Genomic DNA, 26,671 nt, shown 5'->3' with positions numbered 1-26,671 from the left:
AGTCACTCTTATACTTAGATTTTATGAAATTGCTGTATTTTCTGTCTAGGAAGCGACTTCAATCGCTAATGAATGTTAATAAAGAATTTGTTCAATTTTTTTTTCATAGTTTTCCGAGTTAAACTTCTATATTGTGTAGCCAAGAGGTGAATTCAAGACAGAGTTTGTTAATTACTTACTTACTTACTTACTTACATACAAGTTTTTCATAATTGCATAGTGACATATCCAACTACTGATGCTGATAAGGAATTTAGTCATTCTGATACCTAGATTTTGTCAGTGTTATCCCGTGTGCCCGACAATAGATGTATGTAAATTCCTTTTCTTACATCTCCGATGTTTTAATAGACATTCTAAACGTTTGATATGCTAGCTTACTCTAAAAATAATGAACACATAACAATGTAATGCATAATATATTTTTAATGGAATAATGCTATGTAGAATATTAATACAAAAATATATTATGATACATTATTAATATCAATGATCAGCTTTGGACATTTTGAATCTGTTCCATAAATAATTTATCATGTTCTCTCTTAATAGTGCAGCTACTTTCTTCTCTTAGTTCTTAATGAGTAGAATAGTCATTATCCATCTTGAGTCACACACAATTTTTACTGGTGTCTCATCAACAGGCTCAATTTGCTTTTCGTCTTTGGTATTATTTGTTTCATTGACTGTTTGATCAATGGCAGTAACGTTTGCTGGTGCTTTGTTTTTCATCGATTCATCTTTATATTCCATAGTGATATTTTCTGACATTTCCATTTTTATTTTTCTGGCAATTTCACTGTCTATTATCACATTATTTTTACACAGGTAACAGTTTCGGCGTGTAGACAAGATTTGGTTTACGATATTAGTAGAAGAGTAGGCCTTTCTTTTTTTGACCTTCCGTTGAATGCTAATACCCGAAAGCTGAAGATTGGATGTATCAGTAGGTAATGTGTTACCCGCAACAGTAGCAGCGAGTTATCCTCTATCATCAACGATTATTTTTATGTTGGCATTCTCTTTGAGTGCAATCATCTCTGGAGATCTCATTCTCGCATATCCATCAAAATAAGAGTTGAATTTTTTCGGTATTCCAAAGAAATGTAATTCCTTACTGTCATGACAGTGCAAGCATATATTTCCAATAGTGCTACCATTTATACTTGTTTCATAGTTTAAATACTTCTCCTTGTCGGCATTCAATGCTACAATAACATTGTCATGTGAACACACTTTATTAAAATGCTCCATCTTCCCTTTTTTTTAATGATATGACTTATGTGTTTATTGTTCCACTGCGTAAAAAATACTGATTTAATACATGCAATAGACTAGGTAGTGTCGATAACCGGACTTAGAGTACCAGTGGGAAAGCCACATCGTGTCTCTGAGAAATCATAGAGTACAATTGTTAGAGCTGTAAGCATATTTTTGTCATTTAAAGATACGTACAAAAAAATAAATAAATAAAAAAATAAATAAAGTGGAATAATTTCGAAGTTAAAAAAAAATAGTTTGTTTTTATGAAAAAAATATTGAATTATAACCATCAGTCCTCATCATTATGAGTATCCAAAACTGGAATTAAGTTTCATATTTGAACTAGAGAATTGTATTTTCCATAATTTTTTTTACAAAAAACTAGAGTTTACGGTCAAAAACCCTTATTAGCTCAGATTTTACGGAAATAGTTTTATTTTTCGATCCGTAAATGGACTTAAGTTTCACATTTGAACCAGAGAATTGTATTTTCCATAATTTTCTCACAAAAAACTAGAGTTTACGGTCAAAAACCCTTATTAGCTCAGATTTTACAGAAATGGTTTATTTTTCGATCCAAAACTGGACTTAAGTTTCACCTATGAGCCAACGAATTGTATTTTCCATAATTTTCTTACAAAAAACCAGAGTTTGCGGTCGAAAACCCTTATTAGCTCAGATTTTACGGAAATAGATTTATTTTTCGATCCAAAAATGGACTTAAGTTTCACATTTGAACCAGAGAATTGTATTTTACATAATTTTCTTACAAAAAACTAGAGTTTACAGTCAAAAATCCTTATTAGCTTAGATTTTACTGAAATAGTTTATTTTTCGATCCAAACCTGGACCTAAGTTTCACCTATGAGCCAACGAATTGTATTTTCCATAATTTTCTTACAAAAAAACTAGAGTTTACAGTCAAAAACCCTTATTAGCTCAGATTTTACGGAAATAGTTTTATTTTTCGATCCAAAAATGGAGTTAAGTTTCACTTTTGAACCTGAGAATTGTATTTCCATAATTTTCTTACAAAAAACTATAGTTTATTATCAAAAACCCTTATGAACTCATATTGAGGGGATACGGTTTATTTTTCGATTCAAAACTGGACTTACGCTGAGCCAACGAAATGTATTTTACATATTTTCCTTACAAAAAACTAGAGTTTATGGTCCAAAACCATTATTAGCTCAGATTTTACGGAAATAGTTTTATTTTTCGATCCAAAAATGGAGTTAAGTTTCACATTTGAACCCGAGAATTGTATTTTCCATAATTTTCTTACAAAACACTAGAGTTTACGGTCAAAAACCCTTATTAACTCATATTTTAAAGAAATTGTTTATTTTTCGATACAAAAATGGACTTAAGTTTCACCTATGAGCCAACGAATTGTATTTTCCATAATTTTCTTACAAAAAAATAGAGTGTATGGTCAAAAACCCTTATTAGCTCAGATTTTACGGAAATATTTTTATTTTTAGATACAAAAATGGACTTAAGTTTCACATTTGAACCAGCGAATTGTATTTTCCATAATTTTCTTACAAAAACCTAGAGTTTACGGTCAAAAATCCTTATTAGCTCAGATTTTACGGAAATAGTTTTATTTTTCGATCCAAAAATGGAGTTAAGTTTCACTTTTGAACATGAGAATTGTATTTTCATAATTTTCTTACAAAAAACTAGAGTTTACGGTCAAAACCCTTATTAACTCAGATTTTACAGAAACAGTTTATTTTTCGATCCAAAACTGGACTTAAGTTTCACCTATGAGCCAACGAATTGTATTTTCCATAATTTTCTTACAAAAAAACTAGAGTTTACAGTCAAATACCCTTATTAGCTCAGATTTTACGGAAATAGTTTTATTTTTCGATCCAAAAATGGAGTTAAGTTTCACATTTGAACCCGAGAATTGTATTTTCCATAATTTTCTTACAAAACACTAGAGTTTACGGTCAAAAACCCTTAATAGCTCAGATTTTACAGAAATAGTTTATTTTTCGATACAAAACTGGACTTAAGTTTCACCTTTGAGCCAACGAATTGTATTTTCCATAATTTTCTTACAAAAAACTAAAGTGTACGGTCAAAAACCCTTGTTAGCTCAGATTTTACGGAAATATTTTTATTTTTCGATCCAAAAAAGGACTTAAGATTCACATTTGATTCAGAGAAATGTATTTTCTATAATTTTCGTACAAAAAAACTAGAGTTTACGGTCAAAAACCCTTCTTAACACAGATTTTACGGAAATAGTTTTATTTTTCGATCCAAAAATGGACTTAAGTTTCACATTTCAACCAGAGAATTGTATTTTCATAATTTTCTTACAAAAAAAAAACAAAAAAAAACTAGAGTTTACGGTCAAAATCCCTTATTAGCTCAGATTTTACAGAAATAGTTTATTTTTCGATCCAAAACTGGACTTGAGTTTCACCTATGAACCAACGAATTGTATTTTTTCATAATTTTCTTACAAAAAACTAGAGTTTACGGTCAAAAACACTTATTAGCTCAGATTTTACGAAAATAGTTTTATTTTTCGATCCAAAAATGGACTGAAGTTTCACAGCAGAACCAGAGAATTGTATTTTCCATAATTTTCTTACAAAACAAAAACTAGAGTTTACGGTCAGAAACCCTTATTAGCTCAGATTTTACAGAAATAGTTTATTTTTCGATCCAAAACTGTACTTAAGTTTCACCTATGAGCCAACGAATTGTATTTTCCATAATTTTCTTACAAAAAACTATAGTTTACGGGTCAAAAACCCTTATTAGCTCAGATTTTACGGAAATAGATTTATTTTTCGATCCAAAAATGGACTTAAGTTTCACCTATGAGCCAACGAATTGTATTTTCCATAATTTTCTTACAAAAAACTAGAGTTTACGGCTAAAAACCCTTATTAGCTCAGATTTTACGGGAACAGTTTTATTTTTCGATCCAAAAATGGACTTAAGTTTCACATTTGAACCAGAGAATTGTATTTTCCATAATTTTCTTACAAAAAACTAGAGTTTACGTTCAAAAAACCCCTATTAGCTCAGATTTTACAGAAATAGTTTTATTTTTCGATAAAAAATGGACTTAAGTTTCACATTCTAACCAGAGAATTGTATTTTCCATAATTTTCTTACAAAAAACTAGAGTTTACGGTCAAAAACCCTTATTAGCTCAAATTTTACGGAAATAGTTTTATCTTTCGATCCAAAAATGGACTTGAGTTTCACATTTGAACCAGATAATTGTATTTTCCACAATTTCTTACAAAAAACTAGAGTTTACGGTCAAAAAACCCCTATTAGCTCAGATTTTACAGAAATAGTTTATTTTTCGATACAAAACCCTTTCGACCTGATTTCTTAAACTAGGTATCCTTTTCCCAGACTACACTACCTTTCTATGATGAACAACTAAAATGTTCAAAAAACTTTAAGGTTAAGTTTTACCATTTTCGACCTGATACCTTAAACTAGATTTCCCAGACTACACTGCCTTTCTATGATGAACAACTAAAATGTTCAGAAAACTTTAAAGTTAAGTTTTACCATTTTCGACCTGATACCTTAAACTAGGTATCCTTTTCCCCGACTACACTGCCTTTCTGTGATGAACAACTAAAATTTCAAAAAACTTTAAAGTTAAGTTTTACCATTTTCGACCTGATACCTTAAACTAGGCATCCTTTTCCCCGACTACACTGCCTTTCTATGATGAACAACTAAAATGTTAAAAAAACTTTAAAGTTAAGTTTTACCATTTTCGACCTGATACCTTAAACTAGGTATCCTTTTCCCAGACTACACGGCCTTTCTATGATGAATAACTAAAATGTTCAAAAAACTTTAAAGTTAAGTTTTACCATTTTCGACCTGATATCTTAAACTAGGTATCCTTTTCCCAGACTAAACTGCCTTTCTATGATGAACAACTAAAATGTTCTAAAAACTTTAAAGTTAAGTTTTACCATTTTCGACCTGATACCTTAAACTAGGTATCCTGTTTGGAAAGGTACCAAGGAAGTATAGGTGTGAGAGGATACTCACTCTCTTTGAAAAGGTGTAGAGCATCCATAGAAATGTTTTCCTAGGGCATCCATAGAATTCCATAGATACATTCTACTAGTATTGACACAGTCTAAGAGATAGACTCTAAGAGTATATCTCATCTCTTTCTCCCTAGGAAACTACTATAGGTTATTTTTATTCTAATTTCCAAGTTATCATGTTTTGAACAGTTCGTGGTAATGAACTGTAAGTAAGGAGCGAGTGACTCGGCCCAATAAAAACCGAAATTCTAAAAAAAAACAGAATTTTGATAACAATGGATACTTCAAAATAATTTGCTTTTTATATTGATTCCAAAATTATGAAATCCATTGAACTTAGTATTACCCATCAAAAGCTTCGAACCTGAGAGATTTGCCAGATTTTCAAAAACAACCCAAAAAGTCTGACGATCTTAATGAAAACAATACCATCAGATTCAATACATCAGAGAACCGTACTGTAGATGTCTCAACCTCTTGTGGACAAAAATATCTTTGCCAGAAGAAACATGACAGATGCGTGTGTGTGTTTTTTTTTGTAAAACAAACCAGTCCCCCTCCTATGTGCCAGTTCCCCCAAAGAGATTTGGTCAAAATTTTGAGATAGCCATTGGATTTACTATAGTTGAAAGGTCCACCAGCTATGCCTTTGGTTATGACATGACTCCCCACATCCCCAGTGGAAAGGGCTGTAAGTAATGCAACTTGCCCATTCTTTACAGTTAGTATTTGCTATTTGTAAATACATAGACATCTTTCAGAGGAGGGGGTTACGGAGGAATTCTCCACAGAGAGAATATTCCGGGGCTAGTAAGGTTTCTGGGGAAATTTCCAGGGGCAATTTTGCACCAGGGGAAATATAAACGGGGGAATAAGGCCACACGTGAAAAATCTAGGAACTAAGGCTCAAACATGTCCATCGTAAGGTACTTAAAGAGTAGCGACCCTGGAGGCAAAACGAGCATAGACACTTCCACAATTTTTTGCTAGTGTTTTGGCTTTAGGTAGCTTTGTGCTACAATATTTTTTTTTTTTTGATTGTGTGTAATTTCGCTTTATTCCGTAATTATGCCTGCATTACAGCTTAGTCAGAAGCTGTTTAATAGTATCTCTGTGTTTTATTACTTATATTTTTGCTTTAAGAGCTCAAACAAGAATTCTCCATATATTTTGTTCTTGTGGAGATTCAGATTTTCAAGTTTGCCACTCCCTGGAGAAAAAAAAAGTTTACCGGACTTTCAAACCTAGTCTCCACAGACGACAAAATAACTATTTTTTAACAGAAGGCCGTAGATGAGATGACGGTTCACTTTCTAAATTAAGTGGCTTTTAATTAGATTGGGGGCAATACTTGCTTGCTTACCTATTGACAACTTACTGTACTGCCTGCTTAGCATGACTATCTTAATTTTCTGTCTATTTTCTTTTTTGTTTCTGGATTTGCGATACTGGTAAACTGATAAATCTTATTCAGAAATAGAATAGTCATGATGAGTCAAAAGTTTGACAACAGAGTTGAAAGTTTGACATTTTTGTTTCATCTATATTCCATTTTTATTTCTTCATCGGCATGCTTTGAGTGAAACAAATAAGATATACAATAATCATAAAATAGATAACACGAGACAGAATTTATTCAAGAAAACTTTTTTATCTTTCAAGCATTTTTTTATTGCTTTCGAGAAATAGATAAAATGGAAGCCCATTTTTTTAAGGTAAAACGGCCATTCCACTTAGAAATGATCAAAAATTACTAGTATCTGAAAAAAAACATTGGACTTATGAGTTTAGTATCTGAACTGAAAGGAACTAACTTATGAGCCTAATCGGATTATCTTTGTACTGTACTGTGTTAGATTGCGCAATTAACTTGTGGATTTAATTGTGAGGGATTGTTCAGTTCACACAAAGTGAGTTATTATTTATCATAATGAATAATTTAGTTCCATAACTGAATATTTACTTTTGGTCAAGTAATCTTGAATTAAGACTTATTAACAGTTAGTGAATCTGTAGTGTCTCGTCATAATAAATGTCGGGAAAAAAGCAGCCCCCAAGGCTACCACCCGAGAAGGATACTCCCACTGAAACTCTTGGCCAGTCGCCCTTCCAACCTACTTCTAAAACTCTTTCTAGAACCCCCCCCCCCCCCCAACTACGCGGTTGAGAACAGTTAGCCACTTGTCAGGAATTCAGGCATTAGCCACAACTAACTCTAATGAAAGAGGTGAGACGCCTGGCAAAAAGAGGAAAAAGGATAAAACCCGTTAGCCAGTGATAGTGCAACCCCTCCCTTCAAGTTTCCCAGAAACAAGCAGTGCAGGTTATCCTAATCATTATACTGCTTTCATCAATAAAATCAATGGCAAACCCTTTTCAAAAGATCGGATACCGCACATTAGAAAAGCTGTCTTTCTGATCGCCAAGGTAAATTTTTAACTTGTTTTCAAACAAGACAAGTCTATTGATATTTACTTTACGTCTTCTCAGGCACCAGACCATGTCCTATCAAAATCCAAAGAAATTGTTCTTGATGGCTCGAAAATTTTAGCCACAAAAAAAATGTGGAAAAGTTACACAAGTATGTGCTTTATGGTGTTGATACCAGTGTAAAAGTGGAGGAAATACAAACTGAACTAATAGATTCTTCAGGCCTTCTCATAAATCCTTCAACTGCAATAAGGCTAAGTTTAAACAAAGAATGAGTCCTTCACCCAAGCTGTTCAATCCTCATTTCCTGCAAAGCTGAGCTAAACAGAAATATATTCTTGTACGGTATATCCCTTTTTTATAAGATTTATAAACCTAAGCCCCTACAATGCTCCAGTTGTCTGGCCTACAGCCACAGAAAAAAACACTGCAAACTGTCACATTCGTCTTGCCTTAAGTGTGGGAATACAGGCCACGCAATTAGTGAATGCCCTGAGTCAGACCCTTTCTGCAGAAATTGTAACCGTAAGGGACACACAGCCTTCCAAAAACAATCTTGCCCGGCTCACCAAAAGCGACTCGTAAGCCTTAGAACATCGGATAAAATGAACCTACCCTACTCAGTTGTAGCTGCAAGAATCCCTCGGCAACCCACACCCCATCGGCCCAGTAGAAGCCAAGCAACAGTTGTTGTAGAAGATGCAAATACAGTATCATTTCCTAAAGAGGCAAACAATGTTCATACTCAAGGTATTAGTCAGTCCCCCCATCCCTTCCCTAGGGTTCCTTCAACATCCTGCCCCCCAAAAGATTCATCCGAAAGTTGCCAAGAATTGCAAAGACTCGCAACGTATCTCACAGTCAGTCACTTAATTGAGGTTAGTAATGAACTTGAGGAAACCAAAAATATTCTCAAGAAGAAAGCGATCATCAAACTCCTAGGTGATGACATCTTGCAAACAGCTATAGCTCAACTATTTTCCATCAGAAAGGACATAGATTCCACATCGAAGCTAGTTAAGCCTGTTGACTCAACTGCAAATCAAATCAGTGACATTGCCCTAGTCAAAGGCACGAAATCTAAGAAATAAACGGCAAACTTTCCATCCCAGTCCAAAATTACCACCAATGATAATTAGTCGGCTGAAGAAGAATTTCAATATTCAAATCAAGCAAATTATGAAACTTTGACCACAATGGATATTTAAATGTATACTATGCAAGATTTTACTTTTCTCACAAAATTATCACTGTGCAATAATGTTGTTTTTAACTATTACGATGACCAAAATAATTTGCGCAATAACCCCTTAGCTAGCCCCAATAGCCCCTTAAACCATATTAACTGTGAATATCTCGACACTTTTGATTTTGTAAAAAATGTAAAACCTAAGCTAATGGAAGAGACCAAACTTAATATAATCTGCTTTAACATCAGAAGCATACGAGATAGGTGGACTAATTTTAAAGATTTAATTTTAATCAACGGCTACTGTCCTTTCATTATAATTGGAATAATGGAGACTTGGCTTTCAGAAATTGATGATACTAATGAATTTTCCCTCCCTGGCTTTCAAGCTATTCATATTGAAAGAAAATTAACCAAGTCCTCTGGTGGCATTTCTCTTTACATCCGGTCAAGTCTAAATTCACCAGGCTATTACACTGTGAATACTTCGTCCAGCAAACTGTTACTACGCGATGCATGGAGTCTGTTATTGTTGATATGAGATTTTACGGAAATTCTTTTATTTTTTATCCTTTTTAAAAGCATCACACGTGTAAAACACATTTCTTTTGTGAAACTTTCAGTGAATGTTATAGTTTCATTCATTCACACAAAAATAATGCAATTATTTCAGGGGACTTCAATTGTAATTTGCTAAATGTTAGCAATAATAATGATTGTGGTACTTTCTTTGAAACATTTACCTTGAGTGTTCTTCTGCCAACAATCTTTTTTCCTACTAGAGTTGATCCTATGAGGTCTACCGCTACTGTAATTGATAGCATTTTTGTATCCACTTCCCTGGGAAACCACCTGTCCTCCAAAATAATATTCTCTGACCTGTCAGACCATTTTCCAATCTATCTCTCCCTACCCTTCCAACCTACTACTAAACACCCTAGAACTAATACCCCTACGTCTAATAGAATATATAATCTTGTGAATATGAACCGGTTCACGGATCATTTGAAATCCTTTGACTGGTCCAAGGTTTTGGATTGTCAGGATGTCAATTCAGCCACAAATGGTTTTACACAAGGACTGACTGATCTTATCAGTTCAACATTTCCAGTTTGTAAATCAAACCGAAAAACTACCTATATACACCCCTGGATGTCCAATAGCCTGATAATCTCTTCATACTTTTAAAATGACCTATATAAGTTAGCTTGCAAAACCAGTAGCGTTATTGACCTAACTAATTATGAAAAATACAAAAACTTGTATACCAAACTCATCCGTGAAGCAAAAAAATTATTATTATTCAAAAATCACTCACTGTAAAGGGAACTTGCCAAAAATTTGGTCAACAATAAATAAAATTCTTTAAAAAAAAAAGGAATTCAAGATCTATACCTATTAACCTTAAAGACATCAGTGGCAGATTAATTTACCCAATTTCAGTACCAGATGCTTTTAATAATTATTTCACTAATATTCCAAATGCTAACTCCTATTCCCCCTCCGAGTCAATACACCCTAGGAAGAATCCCATATCCATGTTTTTCTCTCCAACTGATAGTAATAAGGTACTTCAAGTTATCGAATCTCTCTCTAAAAGTAGTACACCTGACTTCCTTGGGATAAGTAATAAGCTTCTTAGAACTGCATCTTCCTATGTTTTTGAAACCATTGTGCATATAGCAAACCTCTCTATGATCTATGGAGTCTTCCCAGAAATATTTAAATCAGTAATTGTTATCCCAATTCATAAATCCTTTTTATTTGGGATTAATTCTTCAGATTCGTTGATTTCTTCTCATCAATATGGCTTCCGTTCCAAATTTTCAACTGCTCATGCACTAATCGACGCCACACAGTTTATCCGTTCCCAACTTGACCTTAAAAATGTTTCTGGATTTTTCTAAGGCCTTTGACATGGTTGATCACAGTGTTTTATTAAATAAACTCAAGAACATAGGGATTCGTGGAATTCCTTTCTCATGGTTCGGCTCTTATCTCTCTGGTAGAGTACAGAGTGTGAGTCTGGGCGGCATGACCTCGCATCCCCTACCTCTCCGGAGGGGCGTCCCGCAGGGCTCTGTTCTTGGTCCAATACTTTTTCTCCTTTATATTAATGATTTGGTTACGGGCCTGGCTCCATCACTGCACCCAGTACTTTTTGCTGACGATAACAACTTTTTCATCACCGGCCCTAATTTACCATCCGTCGTCACCTCTGCTCAAATCCTTCTGAATAGAGTACAGGAATGGTCTCTCGTTAACTGCATGACCATTAACAGCAAGAAAAGTCAGGTTGTATTATTTCGAACACCTTACAAAAAAAATGAAGCTCAGCAAGCATTTGGCCTAAAATATTCCACCAGTCTGCTCCCGCGGGTCGAAGTAGCCGAGTTTTTTTATGTCCACATAGACGCATCCCTATCATTTGCAACACATGTTTCCTACAGCAGAGCCATAATCTTGCAACAGGTAAGTATGATTAATCGTGTGAATAATTTTCTTCCTCCTGATATCCTTGTCACCCTTTATTACTCTTTTATTTACCCATATATCTCATACTGCGGATCTGTTTGGGGCAACACTTATCCTTCAGTTACCAATAAATTAAAATCTGCCCAAAACCGTGCCATCAAAGCAGTTTTTCGGCTGCCCCGACTTTATCCCACCCAGGACTTATACTCCGATTTTGTTATTATCCCTTTTGAACAAATCATTCAAAAATTAAATCTATCCCTTGCATACTCCGCTTACCATAAAAACCTTCCTCCCCAATTATTATCTTATTTTAATTGCAATAATTCTGAAGGCCTATGTCTCCGCTCATCCAACCGTTCCTTTGTTGTCCCCAAGTGTGTCTCTAGCTCCTCCCAGCGATCCCCCATTTATAAATGTATACTTCAATGGAATACAATACTCTCCAGTATCGAGCTATCTACAAGTTTTCGCACGCTGTATAACAATGTTCCTAACTTTGATATAATAAATCTCTAAATTTTTAATCAATTTGCTTTAATTTACCCGTGTTTTCTCTTTTTTTCTGTTTTTTCTTTTTTTTTTCTCTTGTTCATTTTCCATTTTTGTTGTTATGGTCCTCAACAAGTTCGCTTCCAGGAACCTTATTATTATTGGTGTTATGTTTCATATTTTTTTATTTCAATAAATTGAATTGAATTGAATAACCGTGTTAAAATCAAAATCAACAGTTAACTTTCCTTTTGAATTTTCTCCACTGCTTATCTTATAGACTTGGACAGATTGGCCACTGAGCTGTTCAATTGTAAGCTAGCTATTCCAATTTTTGTCTAGTACATAACTAATTGTTAATTTTTCCTCATAGGTGTCTGTGTACCTCCTCCAGATACAGCTGAAGATATATATATATATATATATATATATATATATATATATATATATATATATATAGAGAGAGAGAGAGAGAGAGAGAAAGTAATGGAGAAATGGGAAGAAGGGAAAATGGAGAAATTGAGAGAGAGATAGAGAGAGATAGAGAGATAGAGAGAGAGGGGTAGAGAGGGATTGTGTGTGTTTGTGAGACTGATAGATTTAGAGTTAGTTATCTTGAGTGCTTGATAGCGATAGATGGATATATAGAGTAAGAGTTATTGAGACAAAGAGAGAGAGAGAGATAGAGAGAGAGAGAGAGAGAGAGAGAGAGAGAGAGAGAGAGAGAGAGAGAGAGAGAGAGAGAGAGAGAGAGAGAGAGAGAGAGAGAGAGAGAGAGAGAGAGAGAGAGAGAGAGAGAGAGAGAGAGAGAGAGAGAGAGAGAGAGAGAGAGAGAGAGAGAGAAAAATATATAGAGAGAGATAGTAAGAGAGAGAGAGAAAGAGAGAGAAATATATTTAATTTCGCGTATAAATACAGAACTAATTAAACAACGGGAAGAGAATTTATTTGAGTTGGGGTGTTAGTATCAAAATATGCGAGTTAGTATTGACACAGTCTAAGAGATAGACTCTAAGAGTATATCTCATCACTTTCTCCCTAGGAAACTACTGTAGGTTATTTTTATTCTAATTTCCAAGTTATCATGTTTTGAACAGTTTGTGCTAATGAACTGTAATTAAGGAGCGAGTGACTCGGCCCAATAAAAACCGAAACTCTAAAAAAACAGAATTTTGATAACAATTGATACATCAAAATAATTTGCTTTTTATATTGATTCCAAAATTATGAAATCCATTGAACTTAACATTACCCATCAAAAGCTACGAGCCTGAGAGATTTGCCAGATTTTCAAAAAACAAGCCAAAAAGTCAGACGATCTTAATGAAAATAATACCATTCGATTCAATACATCAGAAAACCGTACTGTAGATGTCTCAACCTCTTGTGGACAAAAATATCTTTGCCAGAAGAAACATGACGGATGTGTGTGTGTTTTTTTTTTGTTCCTATGGGTAATTGTATTGAACCAATGATCAAATAAAATCGGGAGACGGCTCATTCGAACGGAAATTAAAGAGTTATAATGATGTTTTTAATTGATCAAAAAAATGAAAAAGCAAACCAGTCCCCCTACTATGCACCAGTTCCCCCAAAGAGATTGGGTTAAAATTTTGAGATAGCCATTGGATTTACTATAGTTGAAAGGTCCACCAGCTATGCCTTTGGTTATGACATGACTCCCCACATCCCCAGTGGAAAGGGCTGTAAGCAATGCAACTTGCCCATTCTTTACAGATAGTATTTGCTATTGGTAAATACATATACATCTTTCAGAGGAGAGGGGTTACGGAGGGGATTTTCCACAGAGAGAATATTCCGGGGTTAGTAAGGTTTCTGGGGAAATTTTCAGGGGCAATTTTGCACCAGGGGAAATATAAACGGGGAATAAGGCCACACGTGAAAAATCTAGGAACTAAGGTTCAAATATGTCCATTGTATGGTACTTGAAGAGTAGCGACCCTGGAGGCAAAACGAGAATAGAAACTGCCACAATTTTTTGCTAGTGTTTTGGCTTTAGGTAACTTTGTGCTGCAATAATTTTTTTTTTGATTGTGTGTAATTTCGCTTTATTCCGTAATTATGCCTGCATTACAGCTTAGTCAGGAGCTGTTTAACAGTATCTCTGTATTATTATTTATATTTCTGCTTTAACAGCTCAGACAAGAATTCTCCATATATTTTGTTCTTGTGGAAATTCAGATTTTCAAGTTTGCCACTCCCTGGAGAAAAAAAAAAGTTTACCGGACTTTCAAACCTAGTCTCCACAGACGACAAAATAACTATTTTTTCAAAGAAGGCCGTAGATCAGTTGAGGGTCCACTTTCTAAATAAAGTGGCTTTTAATTAGATCAGGGGTAATACTTGCTTGCTTACCTATTGATAACTTACTGTACTGCCTGCTTAGCGTGACTATCTTAATTTTCTGTCTATTTTCTTTTTTGTTTCTGGTTTTGCAATGCTGGTAAACTGATAAATCTTATTCAGAAATAGAATAGTCATGATGAGTCAAAAGTTTGACAACAGAGGTGAAAGTTTGACATTTTTGTTTCATCTATATTCCATTTTTATTTCTTCTTCGGCATGCTTTGAGTGAAACAAATAAGATAGCAACAATCATAAAATAGATAAAACGAGACAGAATTTATTCAAGAAAACTTTTTTATCTTTCTAGTATTTTTTTATTGCTTTCGAGAAATAGATAAAATGGAAGCCCATTTTTTTTTTAAGTAATACGGGCATTCCACTTAGAAATTATCAAAAATTACTAGTATCTGAAAAAAACATTGGGATCTATAACCGTGTTAAAATCAACAGTGAACTTTCCTTTTGAATTTTCTCCACTGCTTATCTTATAGACTTGGTCAGATTGGCCGCTGAGCTGTTCAATTGTATGCTAGCTATTCCAATTTTTGTCTAGTACATAACTAATTGTCAATTTTTCCTCATAGGTGTCTGTGTACCTCCTCCAGATACAGCTGAAGAATCTCCTGAAGGAGGGGGCACAACAAGAGCACCTATAGCGACAGTACCACCTTTGACAGAAGCCCAGGCCAGAGCGCAACTATTATCTTTTGTGGCTGAAAAATGTTGCTGGGGTAGTGGCGCAGCAAAAGATATGGCCATAACAAAAATAGTTACTACGTCCGCCTATCACGTAAATATTTGATCTCTTTGGAATATTGTCATGCCCCCAAAAAGTGCTTTCCTAAATTATCATAAATTTACAGAAGAAAGAAGCTAATATTTACTCTTCTTAAAACTGTTCTTTAAATTGTGTATTTAAAATCATTTTCAGCCCTCTTCTATTAAATTTTGGCCGATACGATTTATTTGTTCTTGAAGGACACACCGGAGATTTTTTTTTTTTTTTTTATCTGCTATTTTAATTTATTGCAATTAGTGGCAATTGCAAATTCTGTGATATTATGTTGCAATTATGTGTGGCTGAGTAATAGGGTGCAGTTGGATTCAATTCAGTACATATAATTATTAAGATATTCAATGAGCTAAAGCAACGGAAAATTTTTTATATTAATCTTGGCTGGGCTCCTCCACCTCCAATAAATTAGGCCTACATGCGCCTCTGCCCATACGACCATTGGCCATGAAAAAAAAAAAATATAAAAAAATACAGCACTGGACTTTCCAGTCCCTACCGGCGGTGCTGCATTCGATTTCATGAACCTTCAGCCAGGAAGTGCAATGGGGGTTAGAGGCAAACCATCTGGTGCTTTCGCACCAGATGGTTGCCTTCCCCAGATTTTTCCAGGTACCCATTTCGAGCTGGGTCGACTCTGGCTGAGCTCACACCATTGAGCCCAGTTCCAAACCTAATAACCAGGGACACCGGGAGTCAAACCCCTGTGCTTACGGACAAAGGATTTCAAATCTAGTGGGCTAACCACTTGGCTAAGACGGCTCTAGGATGGGAAATATAAATCGGATATTCTCCTTGGAGAATTCATCTTCAATTCTTAACCTAGTACAAAAAAAATAATTTTGGGACATTATAATGTGTAGTTTTTGATTATTTTATTATTTTTAATTTATTTTTTTGTCCGTATTTAAATTTAAAATTGAATTTCAACATGGCAATTAGTTAAAACATTGGTCACATTGTTTGAAATTTCTACAATTTCTGAAGAAGCAAACGGTCGCCGGCGTTTACCCCCCCGGCGAAACCCCCCCGGAAAATACCCCCGCGGAAAATACCTCCCGGAAAATACCCCCCCCCCCAGAAAATACCTCCTCTACCCCATTCTATATTCATATATTTTTAATAAGTATATTAGGGGGTTCGCCCCCTAGTCAATACCTTGCTCTTTAAGCTAAAGTTTGAATTTTGTTCCAATTCTTAAAAAATGACCCCTTAATCACAAGGGCCGTTAATTAGAATAAATAGCTCTTATGAAAGTACTAAAAAATCTTTGGATTAAAGAGCGAGGTATTAAGTAGGGGGTGAACCCAATCATATACGTAATATTTTCTGTTCGTTTTAACTTTTGATGTTGCTCCTTACTTTCAGTTGAAAAACTTTTTTTTTTATTTAATTTCTGATCTTTTTCTTTGATAATGATGGGAAATCCGGCGCCCCCTTCATAGCAATGTCCCTTCCCACATGAAAACTTCCTTTTTGGAAAGATACTCCCATATAACCCCCGACCCACGCCCCCCCCTACCAGAAAAAATCCCCCCTGAAAATGTCTGTATACTTCCCAATAACCAATACCATATATAAACATTGGGTAAAGTTCATAACCTTCAGCCCTCCCCCCGGGGACTTCGGGGGATTAAGTCATCCTAAAAGACATAGTTATCATATTTTCGACCATGCTGAACAAAATGGTTATCTCAAATTTGGATCGGGTGACTTCGGGAAAAAAATGAGCGTGGGAGGGGGCCTAGTTGCCCTCCATTTTTTTTTGGTCACTTAAAAAGGGCACTAGAACTTTTATTTCCGCTCCAATGAGTCCTCCCACGATATTCTAGGACCACTGAGTCGATACGATCACCCCTGGGAAAAAGAAAAAAAAAACAAATAAACACGCATCCGTGATCTTTCTTCTGGTAAAAAATACAAAATTCCACATTTTTGTAGATAGGTGCTTGAAACCTCTACAGTAGGGTTCTCTTATACGCTGAATATGATGATGTGATTTTCATTAAGGTTCTATAACTTTTAGGGGGTCTTTTCCCCTTTTTTCGAAAATCAGCCAAATTTTCTCAGGCACTTAACTTTTGATGGGTAAGACTAAGCTTGATGAAACTTATATATTCGAAATCAGCATAAAAATATGATTCTTTTGATATACCTATTGGCATCAATTTTCCGTTTTTTAAAGTTTAGGGTACTATTGAGCCGGATCACTCCTTACTTACAGGTCGTTATCAAGAACTGTTTGAAAAATACAAAATTCCGCATTTTTGCAGGTATGAGCTTAAACCCTCTACAGTAGAACTTTCTGTTGCGCTTAATCCTTTGGTTTGATTTTCATTAAGATTCTATCACTTTTAGGGAGTGTTTTTTTCTTTTTTCGAAAATAAGGTAAATATTTTCAGGCTCGTAACTTTTGATTAGTAAGACTAAACTTGATGAAACTTATATATTTGGGATCAGCATAAAGATCCAATTCTATTGATGTATCTCCTGGTATCAAAATTCTTTTTTTTAGAGTTTCGGCTACTATTGAGCCAGGTCGCTCCTTACTTACATTTCGTTACCGCGAACTGTTGGATCGCTGATCAAAGTTTATGTTATTTATGCCTTTCATTTATGTTGTTTTACTGTGTTCATGGCCGTATATTTGGCTTTAAATTTTCCGAGAAATGCTGATGGAGTCTGAAATTGAAAAGAGTGAGTTAAACCAGATAATTAAATTTTGGATATTTCTCGCTTTTTCCAGAACATCGAAAGTTTAGATTTTGGAATGTAAAATGCAAAATGAGCGGATCTGAATCAACTTTTAGTTTGCTCAACCTAATGAGATATTAAAGTCCTGGCTTGTGTTTCCCCATTTTAAATTTACTTGCGAATAAATTTAGGCAGTTTTCATGTTTGAGAGCCTCAAGTTTTGATGCAGTGAATTCAAAATTTAACTCATTCTATAATTAATTTTCAAGTTTACAAAATCGTTCTTTCAAATCTCGATTTACTCATCGCGTGTTCTCTCCTTAGAAGCTTTTATTTTCAAATATTTGTGCTTTTATTTGGAAATGAGGTTATTGCGTGCTTCAAACCTATTCCATGTTGTCCTTCTTAGAACTTTTCTATGGAAGCATTTGTTTTACTCCGACTTTCAAAAGTTTTGTTTAAAGGAAAAATTATAGTTGGTTCCTCAAAATTACTGCCTTTGTTAAGCCTAATGACATATAATTCATGACCACCGAAAAACTAGATTCGGATGGGGCACTGAGGTATTAGTTTGAAACGCACAAGAGAGACTGAAACTCTTAAGTGATTTTACAAGCCAGCGATAGTCCGAATCCTGGTTAAGCACAGTCCCCTAGGTATACAAATTCTCTAAGCATGAGAATTTAGAGTTGATCAAACAGTTCGTGGTAACGAACTGTAAGTAAGGAGCGACCCAGCTCAATAGTAACCGAAACTCTAAAAAAACGAAATTTTGATACCAATAGATACATCAAAAGAATTTGATTTTTATGCTGATTTCAAATATATAAGTTTCATCAAGTTTAGTCTTACCCATCAAAAGTTACGCGCCGGAGAAAATTTTTCTTATTTTCGAAAAAAGGGGGAAATAACCCCTAAAATTCATAGAACTTTAATGAAAATCACACCATCAGATTCAGCGTATAAGAGAACCCTACTATGGAGGTTTTTTTCCCAGGGGTGATCGTATCGATCCAGTAGTCCTAGAATATCGTGAGTGGGCTCATTCAAACGGAGATTAAAAGTTCTAGTGCTCTTTTTAAGTGACCAAAAAAATTGGAGGGCAACTTGGCCCCCTCCCACGCTCATTTTTTTCCCGAAGTCACCCAATCAAAATTTTGAGATAGCCATTTTATTCAGCATAGTCGAAAATATAATTAATATGTCTTTGAGGATGACTCAATTCCCCACTATTCCTGGGGGAAGGGCTGCAAGTTATAAACTTTGCCCATTGTTTACATATAGTATTGGTTATTGGGAAGTATAGAGGCGTTTTCAGAAGGAATTTTTTTCTAGTGGGGGATCGGGGTCAGAGTAGGGCTTACGGGGGAGGATCTTTCCATGGAGGATATTTCCTTGGGGGAAGTGACCTTTCTATGAAGGGGGTGCCAGATTTCCCAGCATTATTCAAAAAACAATCAGAAATTAAATAAAAAACAAGTTTTTTTCGACTGAAAGTAAGAAGCAACATTTAAACTTAAAACGAACAGAAATTACTACGTATATGAGGGGGTTCGCCCCCTGGTCAACACCTCGCTCTTTACGCTAAAGTTTTTTTAGTACTTTCAAAAGAACTATCTATTCTAATTAACCGGCCTTTGTTATTCAGGGGTTTGCAATTCGAACAAAATTCGAACTTTAGTGTAAAGAGGGAGGTATTGACTTGGAAGCGAACTTCCCAATATACGTAATAAAAACATACGAATATAGAAATTCGTTACGTAAATTAATTCGTAAGTTACGTCAGAATAAAATTTCGAGAAAGCCAATTAGCCTAAAAAAGGAAAATTAATATGCAAATTTCGTTTTGATTATTCATGTACGGTGAACCAAAATCAAAGCTGAATTAATTCAAAAACTTTCAGAAATTAAATAAAACAAGTTTTTTTAACTGAAAGTAAGGAGCGACATTAAAACTTAAAACGAACAGAAATTATTCCTTATATGAAAGGGGCTGTCCCCTCCTCGACACCTCGCTCTTTACGCTAAAGTTTGACTCTGTCTTACAGCTTTATTTTTTAAAACAATAAAAAACTTCAGCGTAAAGAGCGAGGCGTTGAGGAGGGGACAACCCCTTTCATATACGGAATAATTTCTGTTCGTTTTAAGTTTTAATGTCACTCCTTACTTTCAGCTAAAAAAATTTTGCTTTTTTTTAGTTAATCCCAGTATATGGGCTGCCAGTCACCATTAGAAATAAAGTATTTAAGGAGAATAATAGGAGTTGCTCAATTTGTAATTTTTTAGATATATTCATATGCAAAAGCATGGTAGGAGGGGTTTGGGATAGATAGGATGCAGGTCCTTACAAAACCAAAACATAAAATAACTAGTTTTAGCACATTCATAAAGAAAAAAGTGATTTGAAGAAGAATAAGAGCAGGAAAACCATTCACTGGAAATGTTTTCCAAACACCTTGAATTTATCAGAGCAATTTGAGTAAGAAGTTGACCTTTGAAAGCTGGGGCTGTTTTGTGGCTAAGGTGGGAGACCCTTCCAAAGCTTTCTAGAGATGAGAGAAAGCCTTAAAAACAGATCTAACAAGAAAAATAACCCTTTTTTTGCAAGGAATACGAATATTTCAATTGACAACATTCCCTTTTCATTCGTGCTTCTCAACTTCTGTGAAAAGACGTCTGTACTTACAGGCTCCACGAAATAGTGCATTGCAGAACCTATACAGAACAGAATGACCTGTCAGCCGAATAGATGTCTTCAACTTCAGGCTGCACTGGTTAAGAATCTGTTCGTGCGATGAAGTCGTCTCTTATCTGTGAGAATTTATTAGAAAGCAAATTTGTTCTCTCGAAGCTAAGACAGAGCTCGTCTATTGTCAATTTCCCAACTGTTATTGTTTATTGTGATGATACTTTGACTCGGGGGGGGATCCAGGATTTTTTTTTTGGGCGGGGGGCGCAAAATAGATTGATCCGATAAAATTGCGTTATGAGCAAGTTTAATCTACGCAAACTTGCATTAATTAAGTAAATTACACCACTTTAGACGACGTTAGGGGGCGCCCCCTCCCCCTCCCCCTGGATTCACCACTGCTTTGACTGGTAGTTTGGAAGGAACAAACCAAAAGAATTATCATCTATTTTTACAAAGCTTATCCTTGGATTGTCAAGATTATTTAGCCCGTTTAAAATTTATAATATACATATTCGAGCCGAAGGCTATGAAACTACCGCATTTTAAAAAGATATCCAAATATATCTTAGCTATACATTAAGTCAGAGAGTTAATTTAGTTTAAGGATTTCCCCTTTCTTGAAACAAGGGGAGCATTTCATTTTTTATTTGTATTCAGCCATGGTTTAAATCTTTTGGTTTTCTTTTCCACTAAGAAGTTGTGAAACCGAACGAGACTGAAATTTGAATTTTGGGCCAGTTTTCTCAGAACAATGGGAAAAAAGTGATTAAATCGCCTTTGATGCTATATCTGAATATCTGCAGCTCAGGCACGTACGCAGGAGTTCGTTTGGGCGGGGGGGCAAATCCTTCAATTCCCTTATTCTGTGAGAAGTGTCCGAAAATTATGGAAAAATAAAAAGCCGTGAGATTTCGGGGGGGGGGCCTAGGCCGCCCCCCTGTGTACGTGCCAGCTGCAGCTACCAACTTTTTACGAGTAGGAACTTACCAAACTGTAGGTTCAGACATGAGAGATTGGAAGGGGCTTGGGGACCTGAACTATAATAAAAATACTCCTTAGGGTGTTTTGCCCGCCATAAGATCTCGAAAGGGCTAAATGACATCCAGAAGCATTCATTTTTAGCAAAATTTATTTTTAGCCAATGTAATTGAGGAACACTTTGGCCCATGTGTTTCTCTAGGAGTAATACACCTGGTAACACCAAAAAGTTAATCTGTGATTGAATTTCATCAGAGACCTAAGCAGATAGTCCTTAGGCGTTTTTTGCTATTATCTAACTTATTTTTCCTCTGATCTAAGGTGTAAGATGTGGGCCGAAAATTTCATTAGAGTCATCACCTATATCTTTTCCTATTGGTAGATATAATGATAATTTACATTATTGTGTAAGTAGTTGGTACGAATTAAGCTTACACGTATAACCAAGAGGGAATTCGAGCCCATTCATTCATCTGGAATGTCATAATTTTTAGGGTTTTTTCAATAATTCTAAATATTTACTATGGAATTACCCATTTGTATTTTTTTTAATTTGCATAACGCGTCAGGAATATCTTCTCCCTCAGAAATAAATTTCTACGAAATTGCTTGCATGTAAGAGATTCACATTGAAGATGTCTTTTATGTTTTTTGCACTATGTCCACAGAGCTAAGGCCTGAGGGGCAAAAATAATCAGTGTACTAAAATCTCAGTGTATATATTTACTTATATACTTACTTTTTATTTAATTGTGATATTTTGTCTTATCTGGGATTTGGGTGGTGGTCTTATTTGTAATAATGGATTTACTGTTGTATTTTTAAAACTATTCTAATAGTTCTAATGTATAGTTCTATCCTAATATAATAGTTTCTAATATATTCTAATAGTTCCAGAAGCTACAAAATAAGCTATATATACATTATAATCTTAAATGTTGGGCGCCACTTTTTATTCAATGTAGAAGTCAAGAAGCAGTCTGCAACCGACTTTCTAAAATATCTTTGGTGGATCGTTTCGGGGGGGGGGCTTAAAATTAAGTTTGAAAGCACAAGTTTTCCCCACTTTTTATGAGTCTTTCAAGACTTTCAGTCTTTCAAATGCTTTCAGCAAAATATTTTATTACGATTCCTAAAATAAGAGCTGAGGAGAAAGACAGTCTCTATTATTCTTTTTACTAATGTAAAGTTCCTGTTCATTTTAACTTCTCTCTTTACTCGAATGAGAAAGCGTATCTTCCTCTTTTAGTTTCTGTATCATTTTAATTCTTTAAAAAGGAAAACTTCCATTTCACTTCTGCAATGAATACTTTCAAAAGAGAAAGCACTATCTGCTTGTAGTAACAAGGGATGAAATTTTCTTAATTGTCTTGGCATAAATACATTTTTTTCAAACTTTCCAATAGGTTAGCAGTCAGAAAGTTGAATAAACAGCTATATAGCCCTTAACATTATTTTTTGGTGACGAGGGTTTGCAATTCCCAGACACACACTCAGAACATTGAAATATAAAACTGATGTACAGGAAATGGACCCTTTCCCCAAGGTCCAATTTCACTGACCAGTATCTTGTCACTGTTTTTTTTTTCCAGATGATTTTTTTTTTGAAAATCCTCTAGAAACTGACAGCAACTCTTTGCTAGCAGTAACAGAGAATAGAGTTTTCTTCACTGTCTTGGCATAAATACAGACTTTTTTCAAACTTTCTTATAGGTTAGCAGTCAGAAGTTGAACATAAAGCTAAATAGTACTAAACATTATTTATTGGTGACGAGGGCTTGCAATTCCCAGACACACTACTCTGAACATTGAAATATAAAACTGATGTCCAGGAAATTGACCCTTTCCCTAAGGTTCCATTTCAATGGCCAGTATCTTGTCACTGTTTTTTTTTAGATGTTTTTTTTTATTGAAAATCCTCTAGAAACTGACAGCAACTCTTTGCTAGCAGTAACAGAGAATAGAGTTTTCCTCATTGTCTTGGTATAAATACATTTTTTTTTCAAACTTTCTAATGGGTTATCAGTCAGAACTTGAATATACAGCTAAATAGTTCTAAGCATTTTTTATTGCTGAAACACTGAAATATAAAATTGATGTCAAGACAATAAAACCTTTTCCATAAGGTCCCATTTCACTGGCCACTATCTTGTCGCTGTTTTATTTATCACTGGCAGTCCAAGTACCTATTTTGCGGCCATTTCTTAAATTCATTTCATCGTTGAAGCTTTTTTTTGGTTTTAGAATTTTAATAGATTTATTTTCAGTAAATGTTGGGCAGTATAGGGAAAAACAGTTGAATTGTTTTTATAGAAAACTATTCCTTCATTTCTGTTATCAAATAATTATCTTGAAACTCAAAGTAGCTCTTTGCTAGCAGAAACAGAGAATATAGCTTTCTTCATTATCTTTACATAAATACATACTTTTTTCAAACTTTCTAATATATTAGGAGTCAGAAGTTGAACATACAGCTAAATACTCCTGAACATTATTTATTGGTGACAAGGGGTCGCAACTTCATGACCCACTTCTCTAAACTTGAAAATATAAAACTGATGTCCAGGCAATGGACCTTTTTTCTAAGATCCTATATCACTGGCCACTATCTTATCACTGTTTTGTTACCACTGGCAGGCCACTTCACTTCTTTTATCAAAAAGTCTTCATTAAACTGCAAGTAATTCTTTGCTTGCAGTAACAGAGAGTAAAGTTTTCTTCATTGTCTTGGTATAAATACATACTTTTTTGTATGTATTTATGCCCAGAGGTGTATAAGTATAGATTTATTCATTTACCTTTCTAGTAGGTTAGCAGTCAAAAATTGAATAAACAGCTAAATAGATGTTTTATTTATTGGTGACAAGAATTATCTTGAAACTCAAAGCAGCTCTTTGCTAGCAGAAACAGAGAATATAGTTTTCTTCATTATCTTTACATAAATACCTACTTTTTTCAAACTTTCTAATATGTTAGGAGTCAGATGTTGAACCTACAGCTAAATAGTCCTGAATATTATTTATTGGTGACGAGGGCTCGCAACTTCATGAGCCACTTCTCTAAACTTGAAAATACAAAACTGATGTCCAGGCAATGGACCTTTTTTCTAAGATCCTATTTCACTGGCCACTATCTTATCACTGTTTAGTTACCACTTGCAGGCCACTTCACTTCTGTTATCAAAAAGTCTTCATCAAACTGAAAGCAATTCTTTGCTTGCAGTAACAGAGAGTAAAGTTTTCTTCATTGCCTTGGTATAAATACATACTTTTTTGTATGTATTTATACCCAGAGATGTATAAGTATAGATTTATTCATTTACCTTTCTAGTAGGTTAGCAGTCAAAAGTTGAGTATACAGCTAAATAGATGTTTTATTTATTGGTGACAAGGGTTTGCAGCCCCCTGACCCCTTGCACTAAACGTTGAAGCATAAAATTGATAATAAGGCGATTGGCCCTTGCTTATTTTGCTACTATTTCTTCATTTCACTTCTTTGCTGAATTTATTCTATAGTTTAAGAATTTTAGTAGATTTCTTATGAGAAAGCTATGGGCAGCAGAGACAAATTCCTAAAATACTAGGTGGCAATGGTTAATCTTTGAAATTTGAAACACATTTTTCAAATTACATATCAATTTATTGCAGTTTTTTGATAATTTCGTCGTTCTTAAATACTTTTTAGGTGGTTGAACCTGTACTTTTGGATTACAATAATGCTTACATTAAAGTTTTCAGAGTTTCCAAGGGGGGCACATTACTATATTTTATATATTTGGAATTTTTTTATGCTGTAAGCTATGTTTTCATAGTCAAAGCCATGTTTTTGTCTCAGGTGAACCACGACAAAACACTACTGAAATATTCCAACTCTTGCATTTCCATGAAAGAAATTCAAAATGAACTTTGAAAAATCAAGAGAATGTAACTGTGGCAAGGTAAACCATGACAAAACACTACTGAAATATTCCAACACTTGTATTTCAACGAATTAAATTAAAAATGATATTTGAAAAAATCAAGAGAATGTAACAGTAACACGGTAAACGATAAAAAAACACTTCTGAAAGATTAGAACTTTTGCATTTCAGGAAAGAAATTCAATATGAACTTTGAAAAACTTTGAAAAAATCAGGAGACTGTAACTGTGACAAGGTAAACCATAACAAAACACAACTGATATATTCCAACTCTTGTATTTCACGAAAGAAACTCAAAATGAACTTTGGAAAATATCAAGGTACTTTAATTGTGATACTTTGAGGCACAAAAGGACACTATTGAAGCATATAAGTTCTTGGATTTAACCAAAAGAAATTCGAACTGAACTTTTACAGATCAAGAGACTGTAACTTTGACAACGTAAACCATAACCAAACACTATTGAAATATTCTAATTCTTGCACTTCAATGAAATAAATTCAAAATGAACTTTAAAAAAATTATGAGAACGTACCTTTGACAAGGTAAACCACGAGAAAACACTACTGAAATATTCTAACTCTTGCATTTGCAGGAAAGAAATCCAAAATGAACTTTGAAAATTCAAGAGAATGTAACTGTGATAAGGTAAAGCATAACAAAACACTACTGAAATGTTCCAACTCTTGCATTTCAACGAAAGAAATCAAAAATGAACTTTGAAAAATCAAGATAATTTAACTTTGACATGGTAAAGCCCAATAAGACACTACTGAAATATTCCAACTCTTACATTTCACGAACGAAATTCAAAATGAACTATGGAAAATTAAGACAATGGATCTGTTAGATGGTTAATCCTAACAAAACACTACTGAAATATTCAAACTCTTGCATTTCAACGAAATAAATCCAAAAAATAAACTTTGAAAAATTAAGAGAATGTAACTTTGACATGGTAAGCCATGACAAAACACAACTGAAATATTACAACTCTTGCATTCCAATGAAAAAAATCCAAAATGAACTTTTAAAATTCAAGAGAATGTAACTGTGACAAGGTAAACAACGACAAAACACTACTGAAATATTCCAGCTCTTGCATTTCAACGAAAGAAATCCAAAATGAACTTTGAAAAATATATAGAATGTAACTGGGACAAGGTAAACCACGATAATACACTACTGAAATATTCCAACTCTTGCATTTCATGAAAGAAATTCAATATTAACATTAAAAAATCAAAAGAATGTAAATGTGAAAAGGTAAACCCTGACAAAACACTACTGAGATACTCCAGCTCTTGCATTTCAACG

At 34.4% G+C, this 26,671-nt stretch overlaps 1 protein-coding gene across 1 annotated transcript in view; it reads left to right on the top strand.

The window, feature by feature from the left end:
- Nucleotides 1-26,671, top strand: part of LOC148944688 (protein SSUH2 homolog) — a 265,586-nt gene that overhangs the window by 33,175 nt on the left and 205,740 nt on the right. The window contains exon 3 of the mRNA XM_089100140.1: nt 14,862-15,067. Coding sequence (XP_088956266.1) covers nt 14,862-15,067 — 206 coding nt within the window. The remainder of the gene's footprint in view (nt 1-14,861; nt 15,068-26,671) is intronic.

Source organism: Artemia sp. Qi Xiang Cuo, chromosome 14, assembly GCF_049724085.1.
Source record: "Artemia sp. Qi Xiang Cuo chromosome 14, ASM4972408v1, whole genome shotgun sequence".
In the NCBI taxonomy this organism is placed as follows: domain Eukaryota; kingdom Metazoa; phylum Arthropoda; class Branchiopoda; order Anostraca; family Artemiidae; genus Artemia; species Artemia sp. Qi Xiang Cuo.
Note: the sequence above shows the minus strand (reverse complement) of the source record. Positions and strands in the feature narration are given on the sequence as shown.